The sequence below is a fragment of the Podarcis filfolensis genome (assembly GCF_964270895.1).
Source record: "Podarcis filfolensis genome assembly, chromosome: 1".
Taxonomy (NCBI): Eukaryota; Metazoa; Chordata; class Lepidosauria; order Squamata; family Lacertidae; genus Podarcis; species Podarcis filfolensis.
The window spans coordinates 133,204,341-133,225,943 of NC_139604.1; the positions used below are offsets into that span (position 1 = coordinate 133,204,341).

The 21,603-nt window shown below is 46.2% G+C and overlaps 1 protein-coding gene across 2 annotated transcripts in view; it reads left to right on the plus strand.

Annotated features, from left to right (window-relative positions):
• Nucleotides 1-3,536: 3,536 nt before the first annotated feature.
• NEMF (nuclear export mediator factor) overlaps nucleotides 3,537-21,603 on the plus strand; it is a 38,910-nt gene continuing 20,843 nt past the window's right edge. The window contains exons 1-18 of one of the 2 annotated variants that reach the window (XM_083611497.1): nucleotides 3,537-3,706; nucleotides 5,826-5,894; nucleotides 6,730-6,832; nucleotides 8,054-8,179; nucleotides 8,742-8,890; nucleotides 10,861-10,928; nucleotides 11,521-11,604; nucleotides 13,090-13,163; nucleotides 13,704-13,774; nucleotides 14,333-14,408; nucleotides 14,851-14,913; nucleotides 15,375-15,452; nucleotides 15,570-15,778; nucleotides 17,328-17,501; nucleotides 17,928-17,991; nucleotides 19,848-19,936; nucleotides 20,221-20,324; nucleotides 21,366-21,428. In XM_083611497.1, coding sequence (XP_083467623.1) covers nucleotides 3,648-3,706; nucleotides 5,826-5,894; nucleotides 6,730-6,832; nucleotides 8,054-8,179; nucleotides 8,742-8,890; nucleotides 10,861-10,928; nucleotides 11,521-11,604; nucleotides 13,090-13,163; nucleotides 13,704-13,774; nucleotides 14,333-14,408; nucleotides 14,851-14,913; nucleotides 15,375-15,452; nucleotides 15,570-15,778; nucleotides 17,328-17,501; nucleotides 17,928-17,991; nucleotides 19,848-19,936; nucleotides 20,221-20,324; nucleotides 21,366-21,428 — 1,723 coding nt within the window. In that variant the 5' untranslated portion in view covers nucleotides 3,537-3,647. The remainder of the gene's footprint in view (nucleotides 3,707-5,825; nucleotides 5,895-6,729; nucleotides 6,833-8,053; nucleotides 8,180-8,741; nucleotides 8,891-10,860; nucleotides 10,929-11,520; nucleotides 11,605-13,089; nucleotides 13,164-13,703; nucleotides 13,775-14,332; nucleotides 14,409-14,850; nucleotides 14,914-15,374; nucleotides 15,453-15,569; nucleotides 15,779-17,327; nucleotides 17,502-17,927; nucleotides 17,992-19,847; nucleotides 19,937-20,220; nucleotides 20,325-21,365; nucleotides 21,429-21,603) is intronic. The other variant, XM_083611498.1, reaches the window with a different exon arrangement.

Genomic DNA, 21,603 nt, shown 5'->3' on the forward strand with positions numbered 1-21,603 from the left:
TGTCATGGGGATTTGAACCGCCGACCTTCTGATTGGCAAGTCCAAGACTCTGTGGTTTAACCCACAGCGCCACCCCATCATAATATAATATGATAAAAAGGACTTAATATTTATTGCATTCATTGCTTGCTACATAAAATGTCTCAGAGCAACTCCAAATTGTAAGAACGTACAGAACCATAGCTGTCAACCTTCCCTTTTTTTGCGGTAAATTCCCTTATTCCAGCGCCGTTTCCCGCTGCTTCCCGCGGCTATCCCGGATTGTTAGATACCCCGTAGACTGTCACCGGGACAGGTGAGGCTGCTGATCCCTCATTTTTCGAGGCTGTTGATCCCTTATTTTCAAATTTGAAGGTTGACAGCAATGTGCAGAACACAAAATAGAAAATAACAAAAAGGAGAGAACATTGTTAACCCAAAGTGCTCATCCTGCAATATTATGATGCCTAGATGAAGGTCCACCAGGCCTGTGTGTTGAGCAAGCTGCTTTATGGAAGTGAGCTGTGGGCAACTTACAACTGTCGGGAGCGATGCACAGCAGGACGGTGTCTCAAAGATATGTTCTCCCAAGCCCACATTCCCAGCAATGTCTACACTGGCTTGGTCATGTCCACAAAAGGGAAAATGGCAGGATCCCCAAGGATGTGCTGTATGGGGAGCTGGCTTCAGGGACCAGATCCAACTCTGAATTATAAGACATGATGGCTGACAATATCAACCCCGCTGTGTGGGAATCCCTTGCAGATGACCACAATACCTGTAGATGGATAGCCAGGTCCTGCATCCACAGTAATGACCAGAGGAGGAAGGACTGCTTGGAGGAATGCAGAGAGAAGAAATGCCATGATGCACCTGTAGCAGCACAACCAGACGCCTTCATCTGCCTCAGCTGCAACAAAACATGTCTCTCCTATATCGGTCTCTACAGCCACATCAGACGCTCCAACCTTCCAACAGTTTGACTTTGGCCTGATCCTGCCAGGCTTTTTCTTACGTTCTGCCTATTCTCACAGTAGGTCATTTACACTAACCATCATGATATAGGCAGGACTGTGGTGTTGTCCTGGGCATCAGCTGTGGGCATCTAAGCAGTTTGGGGAGACACAGCCCACGTAGGTGGGTTTTCTGAACAGAGAAAAGAGTATTTCTCATTATTTTAAGAATGTGAGAGGAGCCTCCTGGAGGAGGCCCATCTAGTCCAGCATCCTGTTCTCACAGTGGCCAACCTGATGCTTGTGGGAAACCAGCAATCAGGTTTGGCCACAAGAGCCCTCTTCCCACCTGTGGCTTCATAGAATCATAGAAGTGTAGAGCTGCAAGGGACCCATGGGTCTTCTGGTCCAATCCCCTGTGATGCAGGAAACTCAACTAAAGCATCTATGACAGATGGCTATCTGACCTCTGCTTAAAAGCCTCCAATGAAAGACAGTTCACAACCTCCTGAGGAAGCCCGTTCCACTGTCAAACAGCTCCTACTGTCAGAAAGTTATTTATCCATTTGAGAATACAGTATTGATTCATTGTTTTGATCTTTGCTGCCATCTTCTGGATGATGGACACACAGGAAGCAAACAAGGAGCCCTGGTGTGGTGGCTCTTGCCTGTAATCCCAGCTCCTTGGGAGACCTGAGCGTGGAAGGCTGCTCTAGCTCCAGAGTTCTAGGCTGCTGCTATGGACTACGTTGCAGAATGAGTGCATTACTAAGGTTAGGGTCAGTACAATGGTCCTCAGTGTGTCGAGATCCAGCAGGATGCTGAATTCGCCCAGATCAAAGCCACCATCCTGAGCATCCTTTCTTCTCAATTCTGAAAATAAAATTAAAATGCACATGTCTCTGAACTCGTGCAAAGTGCCTATTATCCCTGGAAACCATACTCCTCCTTGCTATCAGGCTGGCTTAAGCCTATCTAAGCACATTCTGAAAGTTAATCTCTTAATATTACGCTCACCCCACTTCTCCAAGCAGTAAGAAGTTCCAGGGCGCATTGCATACCCAGGTTTAGTTTAGTTTCCATTAGAAGGAGGTCTCTGGAGACTTACTGGTATTTTGTAATATTTGCATTTATTTGCAAAATTACGGGCTGAGCATAGATGGAGACACCGTTAGGATTATATCATTATTTCTCAATTAATGAGTTGCCTTTTACATGCACGTGAAGGTGATTACGGTCATATAATAAAAAAACAGCTAAAAAGTCTACTGTTTTAAAAGCAGTACAAAAAAAATAACTGGAAGGCTGAAAAACAACAGAATAGCGGATGAAATGCGCTATAGTAATAAATAAATTAATTAATAGCACAAAACACCTAAGGCAGAGGTGGCTTCATCCAGGTGCAAAAACTTGTCAAAACAAAAATATTCCATATCCACCTGTCCTATAGGCACCACTAACCATCGTTTTCAGAGCCCTGGGACTTTGCTAACACCATCTGATTTTTAACCTTGGGCTCAGGAAAGCAGGTCACCTGATGCCATGCGATTGGCAGGTGGGCACCACTGCCCACTTGCCAAATTTGGCCTCTCTCTGTGTGTGTAGCTTCAGGTAGGTAGCCGTGTTGGTCTGACACAGTCGAAATAACTAAAAAAATTGTCCAGTAGCACCTTATAGAGACCAACTAAGTTTGTTCTGGGTATAAGCTTTTGTGTGCATGTGTGTGTGTGAGGAAGGCATGTAGCCAACCCACCTAGGGATCCAGCTCCCCATCCCAGATTTAAACACTCAAGGCCCAAATCCGCTTTTCTCCAGAGTAGAATCTCAAGAGGATCCTCTCAAACAGAGCTTACAGAGGCTTAACTTGGCTCTCTCTCAGTCTGGCCTAACTGCAGTTTTTAATTCTCCCTTTTTAGATTACATCACTCTCAGCTGCTGAGTGGGAGGCCTCTTTTTGCTCCATTCAGAAGCCTTGAGAGAGATCACCTAACAATCAGTAGCCATGGAAACGCATCACCTGTACTTTCCTTAACAAAAGCTGTGCCTGGCAACTTTGTCAGGAGTATTAAATAAACCTTACTCCATTAACCCTGTCCTGGCCAAGCTCCCCATCTCACAGCAACATGCTCCCCTAAATAAAACATTTCAGAATTCTCCTCCTAGGTGCCAGCCAAACTCCAAACCCCAAGATCTGAATTCAAATCTGTGTATCAGGCTTCTGCCAACAGCTGAGCATGGTGGCACCTTGGGAGGCTGACGATTGCTTGAGCTCCGGAGTCCTAGGCTGTTATGGGCTATTATATGCTGAGAAGGTGCCCTTGCTAAGATCAGCATCAATAAGGGCACCCCTCGCAGGATACCTATGAACACCACCCTCCGCTTCAAGGAGGAAAGGTGGAGTAGAAATGCATTGCATAAACAAGATGAAGAAATAGCGGGGACCTCTGAGCATACGAAAAGTGCTTTCCCATCACCTTTAAACTCCTGCACTTCCAAGCGCTGCCATTTCCACGCCGTCCGGCAGAGGTCGGCAGAGAGCTCCTCTCCTTCCCTAACGCTGCGCCGGAACTGTTTTGGCCTAGTGGGCTCGCCGTAGGTCACGTGGCGCGAGGCGCATGCGCGCGGGCGACTCGGCGCCTGACAGGAGGAAAAGCGTCCGGGAGCGCGGCGAGGGGAGACAGGGCAGAGTCCGCCGCGGAGAGGAGAGGCCCGGCCATGAAGTCCCGCTTCAGCACGGTCGATATCCGGGCGGTGATAGCCGAGCTGCGCCAGAGGTAGGAAGGAGCCTCGAGACAGGCGCGCGGCGGCCCCGCCCCCGCGACGACGGAGGCCCCACCCACCTGGGCATTGGCTCCGCCCACAGCACCGCCCCTTTACCTCGCCCCGCCCACTCCCGCCCTTCCCCAATCAGGTGCCTCTCAGGAGCTTTGGCCTACAGTTGGCAGGGCCTGCTGGGAGTTGTAGTCCAAGTCACGTGGGAGCTGGCTGGGGGTCGATGGGCGTTGTAGTCCGAAACCTCTGTAAGGCACCAGAGGAAGGAGGAAGGCTGGTCTGTACCTGATGTTTCCCCTGGTTGTCAGACCAGGCAGAGACAAACTCGGCCCTCCAGATGTTTTGGGACTACAATTCCCATCATCTCTGACCCCTGGTCCTGTTAGCTAGGGATCATGGGAGTTGTAGTCCTAAAACATCTGGAGGGCTGAGATTGCCTCTGTCTGTGTTAGACTCCTAGCAGTGTTTCCCAAACTTGGGTCTCCAGCTGTTTTTTGGACTCCAGTTCCCATCATCCCTGACCAGTGGTCCTGTTAGCTAGGGATCATGGGAGTTGTAGTCCTAAAACAGCTGGAGGGCCGAGTTTGCCTATGCCTGTGTTAGACTCCTAGCAGTGTTTCCTAATAATAATAATAATAATAATAATAATAATAATAATAATAATAATTTATTTCTACCCTGCTCATCTGGCTGGGCTTCCCCAGCCACTCTGGGCAGCTTCCAACAAAATATTAAAATACAGTAATGCATCAAATATTAAAAGCTTCCCTAAACAGGGCTGCTGTGAGTTGGCAGACTCAGGGTTTCCCAAACTTGGGTCTGCAGCTGTGTTTTGGACTCCAGTTCCCATTATCCCTGACCCCTGGTCCTGCTAGCTAGGGATGATGGGAGTTGTAGTCCAAAAGCAGCTGGAAGCTCAAGTTTGGGGAAACCCTGAGTCTTCCAACTCGCAGCAGCCTGTGTAGCTAGTGGTCAGGAGTGCTGGGAGTCAGAGTCCAGCAACATCTTAAGGGTCCTCTCCCGATCCTGAGCTACATTGAAGGCCGCTGGCACGGGAGCACTACTGTACGGGAAACTCACAGCTTATACACATTTAACTTACACGCACTGGGCTTTATGCACTTAGCAAAAAAAGAAAAGGAAAAGGAAAGTGGGTGGGATTCACTGGGGCTACAGATCCCAGTCTTCTATCTTTTTCCCTTTGTTCCTGATGTAGATCTTCCCTGGTGGGGAGAGGGTGTGTGCTATTTTGGGGTCTGCCTCAGGTGACAACATATCTTGGGCTGGCCCTGTGTAGGACCAGCCACATATTTTACAGTGGTACCTCTGGATGCGAACGGGATCTGTTCCAGAGCCCCGTTTGCATCCTGAAGCGAACGCAGCGTGCGCAGGTCGCGATTCGCCATTTCTGTGCATGCGCGTGGCGTCGTTTTGAGCGTCTGCACGTGCGCGAGTGGCGAAACCCGGAAGTAACGGAGCGCCGTGGAGCGTAACCTGAAAACGCTCAACCTGAAGCACATTTAACCCGAGGTATGACTGTATTTGTCTGATTTTGAGACCCACGAATACATGTCACATTATTCTATCTCACTACAGTCATACCTCGGGTGAAATATGCTTCAGGTTGAGCATTTTCAGGTTACGCTACGCGGTGACCCAGAATTAATGGAACCCGTTGCTTCCAGGTTTTGCCACTCGCGCATGCGCAGACACTCAAAATGATGTCACGCGCATGTGCGGAAGCGTCAAAACACGACCCGCGCACATGCAGACGCGCAGTCGCGTGTTACGTTCTACTCAGGATGCGAATGGGGCTCCGGAACAGATCCGTTCGCATCCAGAGGTACCACTGTAGTCCTGTTCCAAGATAATCAGCATAGAAAACTACTCCAGATTGGACTTAGCCCAGAAAGATATTTGTGCTATAATTAGTTTGTTGTTCCTTTGATTTAAGAAACAGTTCTTTCACTGCCTCCTCCAGCCTTACCCACAATAAGATTGACAGTTGCTCTTTGTTAAAAAAATTATTGATTCAATGTCTGCAACAAGTCTTCTATAAATTTCCTTATACTGGTAAAAATATAAATATATATGTCTTTTCTCCTCTCTCTTTTTTTTTAGCTTGTTGGGAATGAGAGTAAACAACGTTTACGATGTGGACAATAAGACATACCTTATTCGCCTTCAGAAGTAAGAGCTGAAACTTCCTTGTTTTCTTTATTTCAGGAGCAGGAAGCCCTTGGCCCTCCAGATGTTGCTGGATTTCAGCTCCCATCAGTCCCAGCCAGCATGGCCAATGGTCAGGGAGCTGTAGGCCAGCAACATCTGGAGAGTCACAGGTTAGTATCCCAGCTCTCTTTGAAATATTTCTAACTTTTGAAACTGTATGTGTGTTTTACATGTATCTCAATCTCCGATGAGATAAAATAGCCAAACTAAACTAGAACACTATGTATGAAAAGGAGGTTGGAACACAGACCTGTTTCCTATGAATGTAATCTTTTGAATTTAGTACGTGAAATCAAGATGCATTAAAATTAATGGGACTTTTCTCCAAAGATCCAGGTGTATGTTTCCCCCTCTGCTTTCTTCTGTATTCTTCATTTAAATGTGAATGATTACAACCTCTCCCCTGCATAGCATGCCGTATTATGTATTTTCCTGGTGCTGTTGTTAAACGTAGAGAGAAGGTTCACCTGTCCTTGCTTTTCCAAGCATCTTCACACACTACTTTCCCTGAGTTTCTAAATATTGTTTAGTTCATAAAATTTATATACTGCTTGATTGTTAAAAATATCCTTCAAGTGATTACTCGTGGGAAACCTCAGTTCTGGGGATTTTTATGATTACCAACTGCATAAATTTATTACGAGTGAGTGGGTGCCAGCATGCAAATTCAGTGTTTGATTTTGAAAAAATTAAAAATGCAAGCTTGCACTTCCTAGAGGAGGAAGAGCAAGTGTTGCGCCCACATCTACGCCAAATCTGTGCCTAGATGCTCCCTGATGCCTTCTGTTGTCATTAGGCCAGACCTCAAGGCTACGCTTCTCCTGGAATCTGGCATAAGAATTCACACAACAGAGTTTGAGTGGCCCAAGAACATGATGCCATCTGGCTTTGCAATGAAGGTAAATGCATCTTTCTCAGCATGCTGAAGATTTCTGTGGTGGAGAGAGAAAACATGCCAAGCCGCTAATGTTGTCGTTTCATCTCTGGGGCTAGCCAGACAAGCATTTTGCATTTTTCACGTATGAACCTTGCAGTATGAGACTACAGGCCCAAATAACAGCAAGGCTTGTGCCTTGGTTTTCTCTTGTTGAGTGGAGAGCTCTCACCTGTCCTTCTCCTGGCAGGAGTAGGTGAATAATTCCACTCCATGTGTGTTCATGTGGCGGAGTGAGTTCTGGAAGCAGGCAGGCTAGCAATATCTGCTGAAGACTCAGCAGCCAAACAAGTGATGGGGAGGTCTTCGGGTAGCCAAAGTCACATCTTCTCCACCTTTTGCTTCTGCCAGACCTTCCCCATAGGTTTTTCTTTTTTTTAATACAGTTATACTTCATGTTGGGACGCGGTTGGCGCTGTTGGTTAAACCACAGAGCCTAGGGCTTGCCGATCAGAAGGTTGGCGGTTCGAATCCCCGCGACGGGGTGAGCTGCCGTTGCTCGGTCCCTGCTCCTGCCAACCTAGCAGTTTGAAAGCACGTCAAAGTGCAAGTAGATAAATAGGTACTGCTCTGGCAGGAAGGTAAACGGCGTTTCCGTGCGCTGCTGTGGTTCGCCAGAAGTGGCTTAGTCATGCTGGTCACATGACCTGGAAGCTGTACACCGGCTCCCTCGGCCAATAAAGCGAGATGAGCGCCGCAACCCCAGAGTCGGTCACGACTGGACCTAATGGTCAGGGATCCCTTTACCTTTACTTCATGTTACATCTGTTTCAGGTTGCGTGTTTTCGTCTTGTGTCCCGCAGCAACCTAGAAGTATTGGAATGGGTTACTTCTGGGTTTTGCCTCTCGTGCATGCACAGAAGCGCTAAATCGCACCGCGCGCCTGCGCAGACGCAGCACTTCGAGTTGCGGACTTTTCATGTTACGCCCGGGCCTCCGGAACGGATCCCATCCGTAACGTGACTACCACTGTAGACTCTCCCCAACACCATGCTTCTCCTGCTTTTATCAGGCCATTGTTCAAATATTCCAAATGATCCAAAAGTTTATGAGAGACTACGATATCAGCATTTTTATTTATGGGGTGTGGGAGTCCCCAGCTCCCCTGGCTTTTTGCAGGGGAAGAGCAAACGACTGTGCCTCATTGCCCCTTTGTGAGACCTGTTTGTGCTCTCCCCACTGACAGTGTCGCAAGCATCTGAAGACCAGAAGGCTTGTGAGTGTGAAGCAGCTTGGCGTTGACAGGATAGTCGATTTCCAGTTTGGGAGCGACGAAGCCGCCTATCATCTGATTATAGAGTTGTACGACAGGGTAAGTGGAGGGTGAAAGAGCTGCGGGTCTTGGAGGTGAAAAGGCTGGTCCTCGTGCGCTGCTTTGTTACTTGGTGGGAAGGTTCTTCATTTTTGTTTCGAATTTCCTTTACTGCCATTACTAACAACCCAAAAGGGCAGTAGCAGGGTACTGCGTCATACCATATGCAAAGCAGACAAGCAATAAATAAATAGTAATTAAAGACATCCAAATTTCCCTAGGTAGTGTGAATGGTGAACACTGAGCATCTAAGTCCACAGCATAGGAACTAAAATTGCACCCTTGTCCTCTGACTATTTTATTACTTTCCACAATAAAGTGTCTCAAAGCGGCTTACAAATCCATAAAACAGCCTGACACTTGAGGTATATCCTTTATTTTTGTGATCGTAATTTGATTTAAGCTGTTTTAAATACAGTGTTTTAATGTTATAACCTGCCCAGGGATTGTAGGGTGAAGGGAAGTAATTAATAATAATAATGCAGATGACAGCGACATAGGGAGAGGCTCCATAAAGGCTTTATAGGTTAAAACCCGCATTTTGTTGGAAACTCTTTTGCAGGGCAACATTGTTCTTACTGACCATGAATACCTAATACTGAACATCCTGAGGTTTCGCACGGATGAAGCAGATGATGTAAAGTTTGCAGTGCGGGAACACTACCCGGTCGATAATGCCAAAGCAGCAGCGCCGTTGCCCAGTTTGGAAAGGTACCTCTGTTCTTTGTGCAGCATTTAGTTTGGGGGAGAAAGCAATATCCGCACCCGCCCCATCCTTCTCCAAGAACTGAGTAGAGCTGCTTTTCAGAGACCTGCTTGCTGGGCTGTAAAGTTGCTCTGGTTTGAGTTTGACACCCAAAATGGTCAAGGGGAAAGGAGTGACTCCCCTGTGAAGATAGGTTGCATCGTTTGAGACTTTGTAAAGGTAAAGGTAAAGGGACCCCTGACCATTAGGTCCAGTCGTGGCCAGCTCTGGGGTTGCGGCGCTCATCTCGCTCTATAGGCCGAGGGAGCCGGCTTACAGCTTCCGGGTCATGTGGCCAGCATGACTAAGCAGCTTCTGGCGAACCAGAGCAGCGCACGGAAACGTCGTTTACCTTCCCGCCGGAGTGGTATCTATTTATCTACTTGCACTTTGACATGCTTTCGAACTGCTAGGTTGGCAGGAGCAGGGACCGAGCAACGGGAGCTCACCCCATCGCGGGGATTCGAATCGCCGACCTTCTGATCGGCAAGTCCTAGGCTTTGTTGTTTAACCCACAGCGCCACCCGCGTCCCTATTGGGACTTTGTAGTTTAGAGAAAAAGTAGGTGAGAGGCAACATGGTAGGAGTTTTTTAAAAATATGCATGGCACGGAAAAAGTAGATAGAGAAATGCTTTTCTCCTCTCAGAATGCTGGAACCGGTGGGTCTCCGTTGAAGCTGAGTGTTGGAAGATTCAGGACAGAAAAAAGAAAGGACTTTTTCACACAGCGCAAAGTCAAACTGTGGAACTCCCTGCCACAGGGGGGAGGGATGGCACCAGCCTGGGATTAGACAAATTCTTTTTTTTTTAATTTATCATTTTTATTAAATTTTATTAGATGTTACAAGAAAAAGAAAAGAAAAAAAGAAATAGAAACAATACATAACCATACATAAAAACATTTATCTACACAATTTTCCAGAATGCAGACTAGAAAAGAAGAAAGACGAAAGATAAAAGAAAGAAAGAAGGAAAAGGATGAAGAGAAAAAATACTTTTCATAATCAATAATTCCAAATTCATACTTCAAACATTACAATATATAAATCCTAGTTAAAATTTTATAAAAGACTTCCACCGCATTCACCACACGTCTCTTGGTTATCTATTTCACCTTTACATCTGTTCTTCAGTCACTTCCTTTCCTTAAATTCTTTCATAGTCCATCTAATCTTTGTACTTTTGTGTTTGATCCCTGTTTGTGTAAATATTCATTTAAGCATTCCCATTGTTTCTGTACCATAGTTTTAGATCTATGCCTTCTTATGTCCGTCAATTTTGCTAACTCCAGATACTCACATAGTTTACTTAACCATTCCCTTTTTGCTGGGATGTTATTTCCTTTCCAGTAACTGGCCACCAACGTTCTCACTGCTGTTGTTGTGTATAGGAATATGTTAATTTTATCTTTGGGGATATGGGATTAGACAATTTCATGGAGGTGGAGAGGGCGGTCAGTGGCTACTGGCCACCATGGCTATGCTCTATCTTCGCAGTTAGAAGCAATACAGTCGTGTTGTGTCTGCTTCATGTTGCGTCTTTTCGCGTTACGTCCCGCGGCAACCTGGAAGTACCGGAACGGGTTACTTCTGGGTTTCACTGCATGCGCAGAAGTGCCAAATCTCACCGCACACCTGCGCAGACGCAGCGCTTTGAGTTGTGGGCGTTTCACGTTACGGATGGGCCTCTGGAATGGATCCCATCCGTAACACGAGGTCCCACTTTGCTGGAAACCAGAGGAGGGGAGAACCTGTTTGCAGGTTTCCCACGGTCATCTGGCTGGTCACTGTGAGACGAGGAGGCTGGACTAGATGGGCTCTTGGCCTGATCTGGCAGACCCTTCTTATGTTCACAATGTGCTTTCCTCTTCAATATCATTCTATAGCAATGTATTCTTTTTGTGGGGTGACCTTCCTTCCCATCTCCCACTTAACAGGTTGACAGAAATAATAGCCAGTGCACCGAAAGGGGACCAGCTAAAGAGAGTCCTAAATCCTCACCTTCGTAAGTACCATTTATGTTAAGATTGAAATCAGCAATAAGCTATGTTCTGTTTTTCAAAGTTTGTAAGCAACTTTGAGCACTAGAGAAAAAAGCAGGATTACAAATATATCTAAGAGAACCTGTTGGAATCTCAAATAACAGGTATATTTCTTCCAGTAATAGCCAATTGCTTTTGAGAGCCGTAATGTTTTTGAGATGTGCAAGGTCTTTGCCGCGATACTTAAAATGACATATATTTGTTTGGGGCTGGGAAGGGACAGACTAAACAAATTGCTGATTCAGGTAGGTAGCTGTGTTGGTTTGACGCATTCGAAATAAATAAATAAAAAATTTAAAAATTGTCCAGTAGCACCTTAGAGACCAACCAGGGCAAACTTAGTTGACCTCTAAGGTGCTACTGGACAATTTTTTTATTTATTTAAACAAATTGTTGTTGAAGATGGAGGCCTCTTTATCCCCTGTGTATAAAATGTGCCATATTCTGCCTTGTTTGAAACAAATTCCTTGCGGGGGGCGGATTCTTTTAAATCCATGTCTCTGGCTAATTGTTTGGTCTTATAAATGGTTCTCTCCCTTCCTCCATTTTTTATAGCTTATGGAGCCACACTTATCGAGCACTGCCTTATGGAAGCGGGAATTTCCAGTAACGCCAAAGCAGAACAGATAGAAGGGAAAGGCAAGTGGCCAGACATTTCATCGCGAAATGCGCCGCACACCCTTTTGCATGTCACATGACAGAGTTGCATAATGCCTGGTATTTCAAGATCTTTGTGTTATGCAGTGTGGTGTATCAATTTAATTTCATCTATTAGGCCTGGCTAATTCCCTGTTTCTTGTGAGTGGTTCCCTAACGTACGAGTGGTGTTAAGTCAATCATCTCAGCAGTTATCACCAATATGCTGCTCAAAAGGTTAAAGGTGTTTGTATAGGATATATATTTCAGCTCTGATCATTATGGTCTGTCATTTTTGCACCTCATTCACCTCCCAACCTACGCTTTCCTTCTTTACATACCTGCCAGCTAATATTGTGCGCATGAGTCCTTGAAAGCTTAAACCATAATAAATTAGTTAGCCTATGATGCACTGGTTTTCAAACTTTTCTTTTCTGGGCCACACTTTCAGAAAAACAATTTGCCCTTAGCAATTTTTTAATTGCTAAGAAATACATTGGGAAACAAAAAGAAACAACAACTAGCAACTGATTTATAACACAGAACACAATTGCTTTATAATACAATAATGGGACACCCAGAAAGTATAAAACAATGCAGCTTACATAAGAACATGAATCATTCTCAGACTATAATTAGAAATGAGCATCTTATGTACGTACCTTAAATATGTGTACAAACTCCATGAGAGGTGTGAGCTTTTGCCAGATAACCTCATTTATAAAGAATATTTTTATACTATACTACACCGAAATGTTTAAATGTTTCCTTGATTGTCTTTGAATCTTCCACCACACTTGCTATCCTCTCCTGCCATGCCAATCTTTGAGAACCACTGCTTTAAGGTGTCACTGTACGGGGCTAACACAGCTGATGCTTTGGAAATGCTTAATTCTTATTCTCCTAAACCAGCCTTGGGGCAGTCTGCAGCTCTGGGCTTGATCATATCCCCAGCATCTCTAGGCAAGGCTGAAAAAATACAGTGGTACCTCATGTCGCATAACCTCCAGGTTACAGAATCTTCGGGTTACTACCGCAGCAAACCCGGAAGTGGGTTTGCCACTCGTGCGTCTGCAGAAGACCTCTGCGGCGCTGCGTGCGTGTGCAGAAGCAGTCCTCTGGTTACGAAATTTTTGGGATACGGCCGGGCCTCCAGAACGGATCCTGTTCGTAACCAGAGGTACCACTGTTATCCTGTCTGAAACCCTGGAGAGTTTGCTGACAACATTGAGCTTAGATCAGGGAGGAGGTACCTGTTGCCCTCTAACTTTTCCTGGAGTGCATCAACACCAGCCACCAGTCAGCATCATCAGTGGTCAGAGATTATGGGAGTTGCAGTCTAATAGTGTTTGGAGGCTCCAGGTTCCCATCCTGGGATTAGGTGGACAGATTATCTGATTTGGCCCAAGGCTGCCTCCAGTATGCAGAGAATATGCTGTAGCACGGCAGGAAGCCACAGAATCAAAAATCCATTTTTTCTCTTTTTAGATGTTGAAAAGGTTCTTACTGCGCTACAGAAAGCAGAAGAATATATGGCAATCACAGACAACTTTAACGACAAGGTAGCTCATGGTTGAAGTGCTCTGGTTTTTGCACACCCCACGGGTTCCAGAGAAACAATGTTTTCAAACACTGCCTTTGTAGATCTTCCAGGGAGGGGTGGGTTTAGTAAACATTCTCAAGCTCCCTAGCCCAGAAGTGGAGGCAGTCGGGGACCGTGATGCAAAAGGCAGACTTATTGGACCAAGGAGGAGGGGAGCCCAGAGAATCTCGTGCAAAAATAGCTGTGGTTTGACCCTTCTCATATCAAATGATGTATTCTGGAGAAGGTGTACAAATTTGGATTTTGTGGTCGTCTTGTTGTGATCCTTACTTTTTTCTCCCAATGTGTTCCGGCCTAGTGCTTACCTTCCGCTTTTTGTGACCCAAGCTTCTAGTCTCTCCTATCCCCTCACCCCAGGCAGTCTTGTAGGCTCTGGTCTAACTCGCCGTTATTGATGGCTAGCTAAAAATAAAAACCATAATAATCACAACAATTCCAAGAAAAAGAAAACTGAAAAGAAATTCTGCTCAGGGTTTCTCTACTTCTCTTTTTTTGGCAGGGTTATATCATTCAGAAGAGGGAGAAAAAGCCAAGTCTGGAACCCAACAAGCCTCCAGAAGAAATCCTCACGTATGTATTTTGAAGGGGGACTCCTTTTTGGTCCCTCATTTTCCTGCTGGTCATAGAATCATAGAATTGCAGAGTTGGAAAGGGACCTTAAGGGTCATCTAGTCCAACCCCTGCAATGTAGGAATCTCAGAGAACAACTATGTTTACAAAAATTTGTTAACAAAATGTATGACATTTCAACAGTTTCTAATTCATGAAATCTTAATTGATGTATACAATACCCAAAATAATTATGGCACACGCAACTCAACATCTCAAAGCCAAATAGTCGAAATATTCCTGAAATACGTCCGTGAGAACAACTCTCTCTATGTGTACTTGTGCTGGTGCTGTCCCAACGGAACTCCGACAACGAGATACGCAGATTTCAATCTCTGTTTCGTGAATCTTCTTATGATTGGCCCCAAAAGGAGCTATACAATGGCAATTCCATGCTCCACTAACTAAGTCAGCTACAACCTTAGAGTGGCCCTCTGCTCATTTTTTATGCAGCCTAGAATAGCATTAGCTGCTTTTGGTTTGCTGCTGCTGCTACATTATCCAATGTGTGTCTTGCAGATATGAGGAATTTCACCCTTTCTTGTTTTCACAACACACAAGATGTCCGTACGTGGAGTTTGACTCTTTCAACAAGGTACGGTCCTGTGTTTGATATGTATTGTATTTTATAAGTGGAGTGTAATTTTTTAATTGTGTCAGGTGGTACTGGGAAGCCCCAGTGGCCACTGAGTTAGAATCCTGCCAACTGTTTGTGGTTGCAGCAAGATGGATCTGAATGCAGCATAGCGGTTTAAGAGCCAAGTTTAGGATTTTGAGTTACAGATTTTTGAAGCGGCGGGTGGTGGCATCTGTACTTTTGGGCATCACCAGAATGTGGAAGCTGCGACACAGAAAGTTGCTTTGCTCAAGTGAATTCTGAACTCAAACTTCGGAGTTTGAGATTGAAGGAAATCTAACTCAAGGGCCTTTTTGGATGTAATTGGTTTTGTTCTGAAATTTTATTTTTTATGAGAAATGAAAAACAACTTCCTGATACATATATATATATTTTAAAAAGTTTTCATCTCTTTTGGAAGGCAGTGGATGAATTTTACTCCAAGCTGGAAGGACAGAAGATAGACCTGAAGGCATTGCAGCAGGTACGACCCCGTGAAAGAATTAGCATTTGACACAACACCTTGTGGGTTCCCTAAGGAGCCAGTTGCCAGCTGTGGATTGTCGTTCAGATGGGGAGAATTTTACTTTTGCCCCTGCTGAGAACCCTAATAGCTTCAGCGTTAGAGGGGAAAGTTTGCTGCTGTCAAACACACATGGAGCTCTCTGTGAGATAGCTTCCTTGCTTTTGCTAATACAGAGTAAGGCACAGCCTTGGCTCCTGCATCTTGTCAACTTGGGGCGATTCAGGAGATGAACTGCCTGCCAGCTGCCTCCAGACCTGCCAGGTCTACTCCTTTCCCCAGTAGACCAGAGTGGCTCCTTCTAGCTACCTGCTTGCAGCCTTTCCTCCCCTCCTGCTTTGCCTTCAGCTCACGATGCTTGAGTTGGCATGAGCATCAAATCACCACCAGTCTTTCTTTCCTCCTTCATTTTGTCCTGAAAGGAGAAACAAGCACTAAAGAAGCTGGAAAATGTTCGGAAGGACCATGAGCACCGGCTTGAAGCTCTCCATCAAGCTCAGGTAAAGGGTTGTCATCGTACCACCATGATGACTCCATAAATTGTTGGCTTCAGTCCATTTGTCATACTCCAGAGAATCTCAGCTGCTGCTTTTTTGGTCTCCTTCACTTTCCCAAAGGAAATTGACAAGGTGAAAGGGGAGCTTGTGGAAATGAACCTGGAGATAGTTGACCGAGCCATCCAGGTGGTCCGGAGCGCCTTAGCCAACCAGGTTGACTGGACAGAGATTGGCACTATCGTCAAAGAAGCCCAGGCCCAGGGGGACCCCGTGGCAAGCGCCATCAAAGAGCTGAAGCTGCAGACCAACCACATCACGATGCTCCTGAAGTAAGCGCCGGGCAGGTGGGAGAAACGCGCTGGAAAGGGGTGGTTGGGGTGTGTGTGTGTATTGAAACTCCTTTGCTAGGAGGTTCAGGGTTAGGCAGAATTGGGGGAGTGGGGCTGTGAATAGCTGAAAATGGGACCTCACTGCCTGGAGACAAACTAACCCTCCGAGGACCAAGTGCTGGAGCAATGGGAGTGGGGTCCCTGTTCCAGCAAAGACATCATTGGGTTCTTATCTGCAATTTAATTGGATGAATAAGCCCCAGCCCCAGCCTAGGTTGGCTTGAGGGCTGTAATCTGGAGAATATTGGGAGTGCTACTTGGGTACCACTGAAATCAGCAGTGCTGAGGCTTGTCCTACAAGGAGCTGTTTTTGTAAATTGGTATGTTGTTGTGTTATATTTATATCCTACCCACCTGGCTGGGCGGCTTACAGCATATATAGAAACACAGCAAAACATCAAATATTAAAAAACAGAATATCCTATACAGGCAACAAAGAAGCCAATAAATCAATAGAAATCAATAATAACAATAGTAACAATAATGAACACTTTATGTTTATACCCAAATTAAAATAACCGCCAAACCCAACTGAACATTTAACCAACCTCAACCCGACAAAAACAAAACGGAGCCGAAATTAGAACTGTTTAAAACATGGAAAAACATTTTAGCCAGTTTTCCCAACCCAAGAGTTGTCCCAGCAATGTCCCTTTGGCCTCCCAGGAGCCTATACATGCTTATACATGAGCCCAATAGGGACGTGGGTGGCGCTGTGGTCTAAACCACTGAGCCTCTTGGGCTTGCCAGTCGGAAGGTTGGCAGTTCAAATCCTCACGACAGGGTGAGCTCCTGTTGCTCTGTCCCAGCTCCTGCCAACCTAGCAGTTCGAAAGCACATCAGTGCAGTGGTGGGAAGGTAAATGGCGTTTCCGTGCACTCTGGTTTCCGTCACGGTTTTCCGTTGCGCCAGAAGTGGTTTAGTCCTGCTGGCCACATGACCCGGAAAGCTGTCTGTGAACAAACGCTGGGTCCTTCGGCCTGAAAGCGAGATGAGTTCCACAACCCCATAGTCACCTTTGACTGGACTTAACCATCCAGGGATCCTTTACCTTTTACCTTTACCTTTTTATACATGTGGCCAGGAGCATGTGGAGGGTGTCAAGATTGGCTACCCCTGCACTACGTAATTAAACCTCAGCTCTTGCCCACCCCTGCCAGTGTCGCATGACTTCCTTTCCTCTCCTTATGACTGACAGAAGCAGAATAAACCACACAGAACAGACAACGGAAAACACACATGACGTGTGTAATAACTCTGCTGAATTCAGCTTTCTAGGCACAGAAAACAATGCAGAATTTTACTGTATTATTAGGCCACAGATCATGTGCACAATCAACAGAATGAATGGGAAATCCTGGTCAGAACTTTTCAATTGGTCTTCCTGCAGCTAGCAGTGTACATACTTTTTTTTTTTTTTTTTAAAAAAGGGGGGGTAGACATTTTTGGCGCCGGACTTTTGCAATGCCTGTCTTTTCTGCTTGGCTAGAAACCCTTACATGCTCTCAGAAGAGGAGGAGGAAGCTGAAGGGGAGGTGGCGGAAGAGCCGCAGAGCGGGAGGAAGCAGAAGAAGAAAGCCAAACCACTTCCGAAGCCCCAGAAGAACAAGCCCCTGCTGGTGGACTTGGATCTCAGCTTGTCTGCTTATGCCAATGCCAAGAAGTAAGGGGTTCGAGTGTTTGGCTGGGGTTGCCCCTGAAAGCGGCCCTGGGATATAGGACCAGTTTAGTGCCCATGAATCAAGGGGTTCCTCTCGCCTCCTTAATTGCATTTATTTCGATCCTGCCCAAGGCATCAGCTCAAGATCTTTCTGAGATCCATTACTTCAAATCTCTCTGCAGAGCCCTAGGCCAGCTTTCCATTCCCACCCCCACCACGGACTTATTCCAGGGAGTCATTAAGTGTGGACGAAATGCTATGATTAGCACCCTTTCCGAACAAATTGACAATTCGCATCTTCCAAATCATGTGGTTCTGCACAATTTATGTGGGCGTACAAGGCATCTTGCATGGAAAGGCAAACAGGCCGTAATCCTAACGGAAGAGGGGAATGGGATGGAGACATTGACACAGCTGCTTCTCTCCCAGGTATTACGATCACAAGAGGCACGCAGCCAGAAAAACCCAGAAAACGGTGGAAGCTGCAGAGAAGGTGCGTTGGTGATTTCTTTGCCTTTCTTCCTTCGAGACACTTTATGGCAGCAGCCATAAGCAACTCTTTCCAGTCTGCTTGGAGCTTTTCACAATTTCCGCGGTTCATATACATCGATCGAAAATAAGCTCCAGTACAGTGGTACCTTGGTTTTAGAACAGCTTAGTTTCTGAACAACTTGGATTAAGAACAGTGCAAACCCGGAAGGAGGTGTTTTGGTTTGTGAACTTTGCCTTGGAAGCAGAACATGTTTCGCTTCCTGTTGAGTGTGTTCCATTTGTAAATTGAGTCCCCCGCTGCTATGGGAAAGCACGCCTTGGTTTAAGAACGCTTTGGTTTAAGAACAGACTTCCGGAACAGATTAAGTTTGTAAACCAAGGTACCACTGTACTAGAAACCAGGGTGGGGAACCTCCAGCCCATGGGCCCAGCCAAGCCTGCCAGGCCTGTGAATTTGACCTCCGAATCTTATGCAAACCAAGCGCACTTGTCAGTCACCTGAAGTCATATTACGTCCTGTACAGAGATCTGTTATCTCTGATCTAAGTGCTAAGTACTAAGATTGAAGACAAGGGATCTCTTCTCTTTCATCTTAGGGCTAAGTGCTAAGATCAGAGATAAGCCTCTGTTTGCTCTTTCGTAGTAAAAGCTGGCAGTGCACATTTTTGCACTCTCGTCCCACGGTGCTAAGATTGGAGGTTAGTCTGCGCCTCTTCCAAGCTTGAAATTTGAACCGCCTGATGCTGTAGGGTTGACAGATGGGTGGTGCCGCCCCCCCCATTGAAAATAGCCAAGAAGAGGTATGGATCTGGCCCTTGAGCTGAAAAAGGTCTCTTCCTGCCTGCAAAAGGGTCTCTTCCTCCACCCCTGATATAAAGGTTTAGTGGCAAGTGAGCCGAATTCAAGAGAATAGCCTTGTGGAGTCTGGGGGCAAACCCTCCAAGTCTACTGTTGGTGAATCCAGAGTGTCTGCTTCTGATCCGGCAGCAGTTAAGAGCAAGATGGTCAAAGGCAAACATGCCGTAAGCCGACCGCAGGTATAGGCAGCACATAGGCAGGTCCAAGAACAGAATACTAGGACACTGGTCATTTTGAGCACCTGCCATTTGCATTGCCTGCACTTTGTTGTTGTTGTTGTTGTTTAGTCGTTTAGTCGTGTCCGACTCTTCGTGACCCCCTGGACCAGAGCACGCCAGGCACTCCTGTCTTCCACTGCCTCCCGCAGTTTGGTCAAACTCATGCTGGTAGCTTCGAGAACACTGTCCCACCATCTCATCCTCTGTCGTCCTCTTCTCCTTGTGCCCTCCATCAATCCCAGCATCAGGGTCTTTTTCAGGGAGTTTTCTCTTCTCATGAGGTGGCCAAAGTCTTGGAGCCTCAGCTTCAGGATCTGTCCTTCCAGTGAGCACTCAGGGCTGATTTCCTTCAGAATGGAGAGGTTTGATCTTCTTGCAGTCCAGGGGACTCTCAAGAGTCTCCTCCAGCACCATAATTCAAAAGCATCAATTCTTCGGCGATCAGCCTTCTTTATGGTCCAGCTCTCACTTCCATACATCACTACTGGGAAAACCATAGCTTTAACTATACAGACCTTTGTTGGCAAGGTGATGTCTCTGTTTTGCTTTGCTACACACTTAGGAGATCTCTTTAAATTCCAAATTCTAGTTGCTGAAAATCACAGGAGGGGAGAACTGCTCTTGTGCCCAAATCCTGCTTACTGTTGTCCCACAGGCAACTGTTCAGTCACCGTGAGAACCAGATGCTGGACTGGGTGGGACATTGGCCTGATCTAGCAGGACTTTTCTCACATCCTTAACTCTTTCCTTGCTTGCTTTGTTTATTTGTTTGCCTAAACAGGCCTTCAAATCAGCGGAAAAGAAGACCAAGCAAACACTGAAAGAAGTTCAAACGGTTTCCACTATTCAGAAGGCGAGGAAGGTGTTCTGGTGAGTGTCTGTGCACGGATATAAGCAAGTGAATTATCTGAACATCTTTTGCATGTTCTTGTCTGTGTGATGTGAGTTAAGTACTTAATGCTTAACATCCAGATGTATTAAGTGTTGGGTTGGGAGGAACTTGCCATTCCTCTTTCGGTTGAGTGGGGTTGGCAAGGGACGGGCTTAAATGTTCCTAAGATGCGGGGCTGTTCCCTGACAACATCATGAGCTGCCTTTTTTTTTCGTTATTCCAATGCCTTGCTCTGTCTTGATGGCTTGATGTAATCTGGCAGGTTTGAGAAATTCCTGTGGTTCATTAGCTCTGAAAATTACCTTGTTATAGCTGGAAGAGACCAGCAGCAAAATGAAATGATCGTCAAGAGATACCTGCGGCCAGGTGAGTCTGCCTCGCTCCTCACTCGGGGGTGCAGTCCAGATTTGGGATAGGCTAAATAAAGTTCTGGGACACGGGTGGCGCTGTGGGTTAAACCACTGAGCCTAGGACTTGCCGATCAGAAGGTCGGCGGTTCAAATCCTTGCGACGGGGTGAGCTCCCGTTGCTCAGTCCCTGCTCCTGCCAACCTAGCAGTTCGAAAGCACGTCAAAGTGCAAGTAGATAAATAGGTACCGCTCTGGCAGGAAGGTAAACAGTGTTTCCGTGCGCTGCTCTGGTTCCCAAGAAGCGGCTTAGTCATGCTGGCCACATGACCTGGAAGCTGTACGCCGGCTCCCTCGGCTAATAAAGCGAGATGAGCGCCACAACCCCAGAGTTGTTCGCGACTGTACCTAATGGTCAGGGGTCCTTTTACCTTTACCTTAAAAAGGGACGTGGGTGGCGCTGTAGGTTAAACCACAGAGCCTAGGGCTTGCCGATCATAAGGTCGGCGGTTCGAATCCCCGCAACAGGGTGAGCTCCCGTTGCTCGGTCCCTGCTCCTGTCAACCTAGCAGTTCGAAAGCACGTCAAAGTGCAAGTAGATAAATAGGTAAATAAATAAGTACATAAATAGTACCTATTTATCTACTCGCACTTCGTGCTTTCAAAATGCTACGTTGGCAGGAGCAGGGACCGAGCAATGGGAACTGCTCCGGCGGGAAGGTAAACGGCGTTTCCATGCAATGCTGCTTTGGTTCGCCAGAAGCGGCTTAGTCATGCATGCCACATGACCTGGAAGCTGTACGCCGGCTCCCTCGGCCAGTAAAGCGAGATGAGCGCCGCAACCCCAGAGTTGGCCACGACTGGACCTAATGGTCAGGGGTCCCTTTACCCTTTATCTAAATAAAGTTCAGCCGCGCTCTGTGTGAAGGAGTCCTGTGCAATTTGCTCCTACAACATGTAGTAATGGTCACCAACTTGGTGAGCTTTAAAAAGAGGTTTAGACTAAAACTGCACGGATATTCACCACTGGCCTCTCTCTGTCTCCCTTCCTCTGTGTAAGGCGACATCTACGTGCACGCTGACCTCCACGGAGCGACCAGTTGTGTCATAAAGAATCCAACAGGTAAATGCTTTCAGGAAAGTGAATTTTGAGAGGGCAAAATTCTGTCTGTCGTTATTATGGCGATTGGTTTTAGGGCTTTTTTTTTCTACCTTAAATTTTATTGATTTTTGAAAATGCTGTGAACCGCTCAGAGGACTTTGGTGGAGATGAGGCAGTATAGAAATTGTTAAAAATA